This window comes from Lucilia sericata, unplaced genomic scaffold (genome assembly GCF_015586225.1).
Source record: "Lucilia sericata isolate MDLA Ls3-8-SP2 unplaced genomic scaffold, ASM1558622v1 Contig001986F_arrow, whole genome shotgun sequence".
NCBI lineage: Eukaryota > Metazoa > Arthropoda > Insecta > Diptera > Calliphoridae > Lucilia > Lucilia sericata.
In genome coordinates, this window is record NW_023995856.1 from 70,357 (window position 1) to 81,012 (window position 10,656).

Genomic DNA, 10,656 nt, shown 5'->3' on the forward strand with positions numbered 1-10,656 from the left:
TAGTCCACTATTGGCTCTATTTCGCGCCCCTTTTTATTGACAAATTGGTGTAAATATCTTATATAGCGATTTATTAAGAATTAGCGTTCTGTATTTAGAAACCGAGAGTTTTACTGTCCTATTTCTAAGCTCCACATTCGTCTGAATCTGTTCGTTCATTGTTAAATAGTTGTGATCGTAATCATGCATGTTCACTTAGAATTCGTATTATCATACTAACCTCGGACTTGCTTATTTTGAGGAGACTTATCATACTCCTCTCGTAAGGTTCACCCCATAGGATCTTTAATGTTCTACCCACCATTTTATTATATCAAGTGGCATTATGGGACTCATTCCTTCATGTTTTTAATTCAGTCCTCTTACCTTTATAACAAATAGATTCGCTCTTAGACTATTTCCGAGAGTTCGTTAAGGCGATTATTTCCGAGTGTTCGGTTAAGGTTAAGGCTCTCTTACAGAGTCTAATATAGTCTTAGATTTAACCTTATCACCTGATATCGCCCTAATTGTCTTTTGGCGGTAAATATGTTAAACCAGTTTACACATCTCCATATGATAAACCAGTTTACACATCTCCTGCTGTGATTAGATGGGCCTCGATTTCGAAGTTTTTAATGTATTATCTACTAGTTTGGAGCCGTCCGTGTACAGAACAGATTCCTACAGTTATTTGCTGTAATGTTCCACTTGATCATTATATTCTCCTCACGAAAAATTCTACCTTTGGTATGCCATCGTCCAGGTACGATGTTCCAGTATACATTGAAGACGTTTCCTATAACCGACTTTGGTCAATTCGCCTAAAGATCGCATCGATCATATTAATACTGTATACGTATTGCAGGACCATATGTTACCCCAAGCAAGTTATTTTCTAAACTACGGTGGCTGATTCCAAACCTATCCTTATAGAATATATCGGTGTGATGATAATTGTAGTTATAAAACTATACACGTTAGATATTATTTTATAACGGTATTTAAGGAAATTATTAACCGCAAACTATTTTTATTAATGAGTAATGGAAAGGTATGATCCTAATAAAAGTTTTATTGGTTAAATGATTAGTCTACAATCAAGGTCTTATTCATATTTCTATACTTTCGAATACTTGATGAAAGCAGTCGACTAGTTTAAAGTTTCGAAAAAAAAAAGAACTAAAAACATAGCAAAACTCACTAAATGTCTATAAGATAATGAAGTGCTGTAGTCGTTCCACATTTGGAATTTATATTGGTTGCATTTATATACTATTCGACACAGTTGGTCTTATATTTTATTGGTATCTAGATGATGCGTTTGCGGCCAGTGAGTTAAAATTAAACACAACTTTATTTTTCCTTATTTCCTAAAGAAATAAAATTTTTAGGATTCATATTTTCCATAATATATATATTATTGGTCTGTAATTCTAGTTTTTTAATAGTGGGCATTGTAAAGGTAAGAATCTTTTTTTTTTCAAATAACATAAAGTTGTAAGGTTTATTAATTATTCACACTTTCTTTTAATAAAGAAACGTTACAAATTGATACAACCCTGGTTGATACTATATGGACTTATACTCACTGTCATGTGTTTATATTTCTTACATAGTATTACATTATCTACATGTGCACTAATGTACATGTTGGCTTTATTGGTCATAGGTAAGATTTTATGAATCATATACATACATACGTAAATTTTCGATTTATTATAATTTATATTTGCAGGACTTTTTGGTCTAACATTGGGGCGCATCTACAATTTGTATCGTGATATACGCATTCAAAATATTGAAAACACTTGTAAAGGACAACGAATAGCTAAAGAATGCACAATAGAGTTAATTGTGTAAAATCGGTTAATTTATCTTTTTATATTCTTGTTAGACACTTCTAAGAGCTTTTAGAGATTCTGTTTAGAATCCATCAAATAACAGATATTTATTTCTTTAACTAAAAATATATTTTTATGAAATTTTTATGTCGATGATTTCATACAAAATAAGTACAACTTGAAGATTCGATAAATTTGGATTTCTATGTTATATTTTCCAAATTTTTTCTAAATATAGACAAGTAAGTAATAAAAATTAATTTTATTTATCAATATTTAAAAAATTTCAACTCAAACGAACACTAACGTCTCAAGTCAAATTTTACGTTTTAAAATAACGCAATTAATGTCAGGATTGAAGATTTTCCTATACTACTACTATAAATTTATTTTTTTCTTTTTACTCTCTAAGTCAAAGTTTATCATCGAAGCGTATACTTAGTATATGTAATATATTAATAAATCATTAACACGTATACGTACAGGTGTCGTTAATAAAAGCAGTGCAATTTCACAATGCAAAACATTTTACTTGAAATGAAAAAATGAGAATAACGTTTTTCTGATTTTATATGTTCACAATTTGTATTCTTTATAAAACGAGCTACAACTTTGCCTCAGAGTGTTGAAATTCCGAACTGTTGGCAAGCTGTAAGCCTGAGCAATTACTCCCTTTATTCAACCATAAAAAAGTTAATGACCATAGGTCTAGTCTATAGTATAGTCTATAGTATAGTCTATAGTCTAGTCTAGTCTAATCTATAGCCTAGTCTAGTCTTCTCTTGTCTAGTCTAGTCTAGTCTATAGTCTATAGTCTATAGTCTATAGTCTATAGTCTATAGTCTATAGTCCATAGTCTATAGTCTATAGTCTATAGTCTATAGTCTATAGTCTATAGTCCATAGTCTATAGTCTATGGTCTATAGTCTATAGTCTATAGTCTATGGTCTATAGTCTAGTCTAGTCTAGTCTAGTCTAGTCTAGTCTATAGTCTGGTCTAGTCTAATCTATAGTCTAGTCTGGTCTAGTCTAGTCTAGTCTAATCTAATATATAGTCTAGTCTAATATATAGTCTAGTCTAGTCTAATCTATAGTCTAGTCTAGTCTAGTCTAGTCTAGTCTAGTCTAGTCTAGTCTAGTCTGGTCTGGTCTAGTCTGGTCTGGTCTGGTCTGGTCTGGTCTGGTCTGGTCTGGTCTGGTCTATAGTCTAGTCTATAGTCTAGTCTATAGTCTAGTCTATAGTCTAGTCTATAGTCTAGTCTATAGTCTAGTCTATAGTCTAGTCTATAGTCTAGTCTATAGTCTAGTCTATAGTCTAGTCTATAGTCTAGTCTATAGTCTAGTCTATAGTCTAGTCTATAGTCTAGTCTATAGTCTAGTCTATAGTCTAGTCTATAGTCTAGTCTATAGTCTAGTCTATAGTCTAGTCTATAGTCTAGTCTATAGTCTAGTCTATAGTCTAGTCTATAGTCTAGTCTATAGTCTAGTCTATAGTCTAGTCTATAGTCTAGTCTATAGTCTAGTCTATAGTCTAGTCTATAGTCTAGTCTATAGTCTAGTCTATAGTCTAGTCTATAGTCTAGTCTATAGTCTAGTCTATAGTCTAGTCTATAGTCTAGTCTATAGTCTAGTCTATAGTCTAGTCTATAGTCTAGTCTATAGTCTAGTCTATAGTCTAGTCTATAGTCTAGTCTATAGTCTATAGTCTAGTCTATAGTCTAGTCTATAGTCTAGTCTATAGTCTAGTCTATAGTCTAGTCTATAGTCTAGTCTATAGTCTAGTCTATGGTCTAGTCTATAGTCTCGTCTATAGTCTAGTCTATAGTCTCGTCTATAGTCTAGTCTATAGTCTAGTCTATACTCTAGTCTATAGTCTAGTCTATACTCTAGTCTATAGTCTAGTCTATAGTCTAGTCTATAGTCTAGTCTATAGTCTAGTCTATAGTCTAGTCTATAGTCTATTTATCGTGAAATGATAATGTGATATTGTAACAATGAACGATATAAAAATAAAATATATTTCCTTAGTGGTCATAAAAACTTCATACCACTATTTATTTTCCATTCTGATGATTAATATAAGAAATATAAATATATTTGGCTGATCAGTTGTCGTTCAATTGCTTAATAACTTAAATCAGAAATTTATCTGACTTGTCGTATTTTATTTAACATATTTCTTTACAAAATCATATAATAATGGAGTGTAATCGTTCGACAATTGGCATCATCATAGGCTTTCTACATATTATTGTCTATATTGGAATTCTTTTATGTTCTATGGTTTACAATAAGTGCGGTAAATAATTTTTTTCTTTTGGTTTTTCACATGTCGAATAGTAGTTCTTTATAGGTCCACCCACACTTTTTATATAAAAAACTAATCACTATTTTTTAATGTAAAAAGTGTTTTTATAGAAAAAGTGCATTCTTTCTATAGAAAAGGAGTGTTCTTCTATTCTATTGATAAAGTGTCTTCCTTTCCGTACGAAAAGTGTCTACCTTTTTTCTGTTTCTACTAAAGTGTTTTCTTTTCAGTCTTAATTTTTTATACAAAAAATGCATTTAGTTAAAAAAAATGGATCTTCTATTTGCTAAAGAAAAACGTTCTACTTTTTCTATAGAAAATTTGCGTTTTCTTTAGAAAAAGTGTCTACTTTTCTTAAAGGAAAAATATCTCCTTTGTTTTCTTTAATTTCTTTTCTTCTAGGCTCATTTTATGGTTCATCTTTTGGTTTAAGACTGGGTTCTATAATAATGATCGTTATAAGTGGTCTACTTATATGGGGTATTCAAAAGGTATGTATATTAACCCATTTAAATAATTAAGAAAAGTTTTAAAGAACTTTATTTTATTTTGTCAATAGAAACAGAAAACTCTTATGCTTCCCTGGCTGATATTTACTGGTATTGGATTTATTATCAACGGTGTTTATTCTATATATTATGATTTTAATATGATATCGGCTCATCAGGCAGTAGGTTTTTTGATTGGTACTTTATTAAGTATTGGTAAGTACATAGAGTAATGTACATAATTAAAAATTTCTATTTATTAAATCGTCCTTAGGTATTTCGGCTTTGGTATTATGGTTCATTTATACCTTATATAGAATATTGAAAGGGAGAATCTTGAAAAACACATCGAAGTCAATATCAAACTGGTTATGTGTGCTAAGACAACTGATTTTCCTGATCGATACATTCGATTTAATAATAGTTCTAAACAATAATTACTAAATAAATAAGTCGATAAACGTTTTTTTCAATTTAAACATCTTTAACAAAGTTTCAAGCAAAATATTATTATAATCACAAATCTCGAGTCTAGTTCATATAAATCTCGTCTGACTTGCGGTACACAACTTTAAAGTACCAGACGATGGTAACCATGTATAATATTGCTATTTAGTTCAATAGTTGTTTGGGTTAAAAACACTATATTTATATCGGTTTTTACCATGTAAATATATTTAATTTCTGACGAACTAACGGATATTTTCATATGTGTCAGGGATTCAAAACACCATTATATTGGTGAGGTTATGAGACGTTTGTGCGGTTATTGTAAATATAAGTTCAATAGCTCTTTTTCAACAACAGAGTGAGCTAGAGATGCTCACCATCGGCCCAATGTGACTTGCATAGAACACACAGGTTGGAATTTTTGTACATGACTGCCGTCGATCCATGTCGATTCCATGTCTATCTATCTATCTATCTATCTATCTATCTATCTATCTATCTATCTATATATCTATCTTCTATCTATCTATCTATCTATCTATCTATCTATCTATTCTATCTATCTATCTATCTATTATCTATCTATCTATCTATCTATCTATCTATCTATCTATCTATCTATCTATCTATCTGTGGTATCTATCTATCTATCTACTATCTATCTATCTATCTATCTATCTATCTATCTATCTATCTATCTAGCTATCTATCTATCTATCTATCTACTATCTATCTACTTCTATCTATCTATCTATCTATCTATCTATCTATCTATATCTATCTATCTATCTATCTATTCTATCTATCTATCTATCTATCTATCTATCTATCTATCTATCTATCTATCTATCCTATCTATCTATCTATCGATCCTATCTATCTAACTATCTATCTATCTAGCTATCTATCTAGCTATCTATCTATCTATCTTCTATCTATCTCATCTATCTATCTATCTATCTATCTATCTTCTTATCTATCTATCTATGGTTTGCTTAGGTAAGTAACTGCTAAAATTTTTTCTGCTCACCGTAATGTAAATTACTATTTGTAGCTATTTCAATTTTATTTCTTTACCGCATTTGACTCAGAAAGTAAGTAAATAGTTTTAGTTTTACTATTTTTAAATATAAATTAATATTCATATTTTAATAAATATAAGAAAGTTTCATTACTGGTGAGTTTACGTTAACGTCTCAGTATAACGGTTTATTAATTTTTTCTAATCGGTTTATTCGTTAAAGAATTTCGTTTAGAAAAGGACATTTTATATAATCATCAAAATATGAAGTTCTGCAGTCTTTCTACACTTGGTGTCATCGTTGGGTGGAATAAATGTTGTGGGTTATTTGCTGGTATAAATTATTTAATCTATTCTATGGTGGAAACAAATTCGCTATTAAAGAATATGAGCAAACTAAATCAGGCAAGTAGAAACCTATTATTTTAAATTTCTTTTCAGATGAAGTAATAATTTGATCAACTTCATAATAAAAACATTTCAAATAAATACATTTTATCAATTACTTCTTTTTATTAAGATGCGACATATTTTAATGTAATATTTGCTCTATTAATATTATTTTGTTTGGCAATGTTTACCATATCTGGTCTACTTGTAATGGGTATTATAAAGGTATGTAAATACAGCAAAATAATTAATTGAACTTATTAACTACATTTTATCAATTTAATTATTGTCAGAGACGTCATAAATTGATGACTCCTTGGTTGTTACTTAGTGCCATTGGCTTCGTTATAAATTCATTACGTTTTACATATCAAGTAATTGTTTCCATGGCCCAGGGAGTTGGTGCTGGTACAGTTGTATCGATATTTTTTTCTGGTTTATTAGGGCTTGGTAAGATACGGGGATCGAAATATATGTAAATCTAATTTATATGATTTTAATAAATTTCTATCTTTTTAGGATTATCTGCTTTGATAATTTGGCTTATTTATACTTTGTATAAGGCTATAGAAAAAGAATGTTTTAAAGCCCATACAAGTTAATTATCAGACTGCTGCACATGGGTACTAAATACCTTCAGCAATTAAAGATACAACTTATCTAGAACTTATATTTGTATTGAATATGAACATTGCGACTGTTATTTGGGTAAAGAAATTGTTTATATTTTTTATTAAAGATTATTTTCCGCACTTGTCCCCAACTTATTTCTTACTGTATACTCAAATAATACTGAATTATAATAAAAAAATTCAAGTTTTCTATACCCACCGTCGAAAAATAAATATTTATACTCCGAGCTCTTATTCGATTCTTAGACGATCTGACATTGTTTGTGCGTGGTAGCTAAAGAGTTGAAATTTTCCGTTTTCGTTCCCAGAAATACTGCTGTAAAGTGAGATATATCACAATTGGCTTAAAAATTAAATACTCTACCCACCCCAATCACAACCTTCATCCACTATGGTAGATTATGTTGAAGGGAGGAAGTATAATACATTAATTCTGGAAAATACATATAGGCCGCTATATAGTCCAGTCTATAGTCTAGCCTATAGTCTAGTCTATAGTCTAGTCTATAGTCTAGTCTATAGTCTAGTCTATAGTCTAGTCTATAGTCTAGTCTATAGTCTAGTCTATAGTCTAGTCTATAGTCTAGTCTATAGTCTAGTCTATAGTCTAGTCTATAGTCTAGTCTATAGTCTAGTCTATAGTCTAGTCTATAGTCTAGTCTATAGTCTAGTCTATAGTCTAGTCTATAGTCTAGTCTATAGTCTAGTCTATAGTCTAGTCTATAGTCTAGTCTATAGTCTAGTCTATAGTCTAGTCTATAGTCTAGTCTATAGTCTAGTCTATAGTCTAGTCTATAGTCTAGTCTATAGTCTAGTCTATAGTCTTGTCTATAGTCTAGTCTATAGTCTAGTCTATAGTCTAGTCTATAGTCTAGTCTATAGTCTAGTCTATAGTCTAGTCTATAGTCTAGTCTATAGTCTAGTCTATAGTCTAGTCTATAGTAGTCTAGTCTATAGTCTAGTCTATAGTCTAGTCTATAGTCTAGTCTATAGTCTAGTCTATAGTCTAGTCTATAGTCTAGTCTATAGTCTAGTCTATAGTCTAGTCTATAGTCTAGTCTATAGTCTAGTCTATAGTCTAGTCTATAGTCTAGTCTATAGTCTAGTCTATAGTCTAGTCTATAGTCTAGTCTATAGTCTAGTCTATAGTCTAGTCTATAGTCTAGTCTATAGTCTAGTCTATAGTCTAGTCTATAGTCTAGTCTATAGTCTAGTCTATAGTCTAGTCTATAGTCTAGTCTATAGTCTAGTCTATAGTCTAGTCTATAGTCTAGTCTATAGTCTAGTCTATAGTCTAGTCTATAGTCTAGTCTATAGTCTAGTCTATAGTCTAGTCTATAGTCTAGTCTATAGTCTAGTCTATAGTCTAGTCTATAGTCTAGTCTATAGTCTAGTCTATAGTCTAGTCTATAGTCTAGTCTATAGTCTAGTCTATAGTCTAGTCTATAGTCTAGTCTATAGTCTAGTCTATAGTCTAGTCTATAGTCTAGTCTATAGTCTAGTCTATAGTCTAGTCTATAGTCTAGTCTATAGTCTAGTCTATAGTCTAGTCTATAGTCTAGTCTATAGTCTAGTCTATAGTCTAGTCTATAGTCTAGTCTATAGTCTAGTCTATAGTCTAGTCTATAGTCTAGTCTATAGTCTAGTCTATTCAGTCGTCTAGTCTATAGTCCAATCTATAGTCTATTTTAGTTCGAAAAAATTATCATATGGGTGGTATCATATGGTTGGCCTAGCCCGACTATACTATCCTAATTGTTTTAATTTTTGATTCATTACCGCATTTGACTCAGCAAAGTAAATGATTTAAATGGTATTTTTTATTGTTGATAAATATAAATTAATATATATGTATTGATGTTTTGACAAGTCTTAAGAAAATTACATTTACATGATTACTTAGTTGAGGTTCGGTGTCTCGGCATAACGGTATAGTTTTGTTTAAAAAGAAATAACATTTTATATAATCATCAAAATATGAAGTGCTGCAGTCGTTCTAACTTGGTATGATCATTGGCGGCCTAAATGTTGTGGCCTATTTTGCTGCTGCCATTTATTTAATCTATACTATGGTGGTAATTAATTCGAATGATAAACCAGGCAAGTTTGAACCTATTAGTTTATAATTTTTCTCAGACGTTCTAATACTTGATCCAATTGATTTTTGTCAATTGTGTAAAGTAAAAAAGTTTTATCAACTATTTCTTTCTTTTTATTAAGACGTGACCTATTTTAATGTAATATATGCTCTATTAATATTATTTTGTTGGGCAATGTTTGCCATATCTGGTCTACTTATAATGGGTATTATGAAGGTACGTAAATATAAAAAAATAATTAATAGAACTTATTAAACTTTTTATTAATTTAATTATTTACAGAGACGTCACAAAATGATGATTCCTTGGTTGTTACTGGGTGCCATTGGCTTCGTTATAAATTCATTACGTTTGTCCTATGAGTTAATTGTTTCCATGACCCATGGAGTTGGTGCTGGTACAGTTATATCGATATTTTTTTCTAGTTTATTGGGTCTTGGTAAGATAACTATGGGGAAGAAATATATTTATATAATTTTATGTATGTTTCTATCTTTATAGGTCTTTCTGCTTTAATAATTTGGCTTATTTATACTTTGTATAAGGATATAGAAAAGGAGAACATTTTAAAGCCAACTCAAGTTAATTATCAGACTAATACACATGGGTGCTAAATACTTTCAGCAATTAAAGATTGTTTATATTTTTTATTTAAGATTATTCTCAGCCCTCATTACCTATTTATTCCTTTTTGTAACCCTAAAAAAATCCTAAATTACAATAAAAATATAATGTTTTATATATGCTCCATGTTCTAATTAGATTCTTAGACGATCTAACAATGTTTAATCATCTGTATATTGCTGCCGCGTCCGCTATTAATAGTTCGTCTATGTTCAAATGGATATAACAGTTTCCCATGTAAAATTTTAAAGTTCCAGCTGTTACATTAGATTCCCAGATATACGAATTTCGGTAAACATGAGTTCTTAGTTAAATTTCTATAGTTCTAAATAAAAATTCGATAATTGAAGTTAAATTAATACAAAATTTAGATTACTAAAATATAAAAGAATATCATGTGAACAGTCTTATAGAAAATTTAAAGTACTTTTCTGTTTTTATGTACTATTGAGCAACGGGAAGTCCCTGCTTTTAGATTGTCATTTACTTATATACTTATGTTTGATTTAATGATACTCTCCACCACCATCAGTAGTGTTAGAAGGTTTAATATCTTTTTCAACACTGAGAAATATTTTTTGAGTGCCAACAAAGCTGGCATTTCATTTCGAAAAATACCGCAGTAATACCCACAACTTATTCGGTACTTTTTCTTACCAACAAACTTTTGATAAGCAGTCCACATAGTAGTTAGTACGTAGTCTAGTCTTTAGTATAGTTTATAGACTAGTTTATAGTATAGTATATAGTCTAGTATAGTATAGTCTAGTCTATAGTCCAGTATATAGTCTAGTATAGTCTAGTATAGTATAGTCTATATC

General features: G+C 30.1%; 2 protein-coding genes across 2 annotated transcripts; both read left to right on the forward strand.

Annotated features, from left to right (window-relative positions):
* The first annotated feature begins 1,049 nt into the window (after positions 1-1,049).
* LOC119613149 lies at positions 1,050-1,994 on the forward strand. Its single transcript, XM_037969094.1, has 4 exons — positions 1,050-1,312; positions 1,374-1,444; positions 1,519-1,651; positions 1,718-1,994. Exons 1-4 carry the CDS (start codon positions 1,201-1,203, stop codon positions 1,840-1,842), a joined length of 441 nt encoding a protein of 146 aa, XP_037825022.1. The 5' UTR covers positions 1,050-1,200; the 3' UTR covers positions 1,843-1,994.
* A 7,124-nt stretch (positions 1,995-9,118) lies between these two features.
* LOC119613145 lies at positions 9,119-9,952 on the forward strand. The gene is made up of 4 exons (XM_037969090.1): positions 9,119-9,212; positions 9,333-9,427; positions 9,494-9,650; positions 9,713-9,952. Exons 1-4 carry the CDS (start codon positions 9,119-9,121, stop codon positions 9,823-9,825), a joined length of 459 nt encoding a protein of 152 aa, XP_037825018.1. The 3' UTR covers positions 9,826-9,952.
* Positions 9,953-10,656: the final 704 nt, after the last annotated feature.

Excerpts from the sequence above, each read along its gene's own strand:
- LOC119613145 (XM_037969090.1), top strand. The coding sequence starts at position 9,119 with ATGATCATTGGCGGCCTAAATGTTGTGGCCTATTTTGCTGCTGCCATT. Across the intron at positions 9,213-9,332 it reads TAATTCGAATGATAAACCAG|ACGTGACCTATTTTAATGTA; the intron begins GCAAGTTTGAAC and ends CTTTTTATTAAG. Across the intron at positions 9,428-9,493 it reads TTATAATGGGTATTATGAAG|AGACGTCACAAAATGATGAT; the intron begins GTACGTAAATAT and ends AATTATTTACAG.
- LOC119613149 (XM_037969094.1), top strand. The coding sequence starts at position 1,201 with ATGAAGTGCTGTAGTCGTTCCACATTTGGAATTTATATTGGTTGCATT. Across the intron at positions 1,313-1,373 it reads AGATGATGCGTTTGCGGCCA|GATTCATATTTTCCATAATA; the intron begins GTGAGTTAAAAT and ends TAAAATTTTTAG. Across the intron at positions 1,652-1,717 it reads GTTGGCTTTATTGGTCATAG|GACTTTTTGGTCTAACATTG; the intron begins GTAAGATTTTAT and ends TTATATTTGCAG.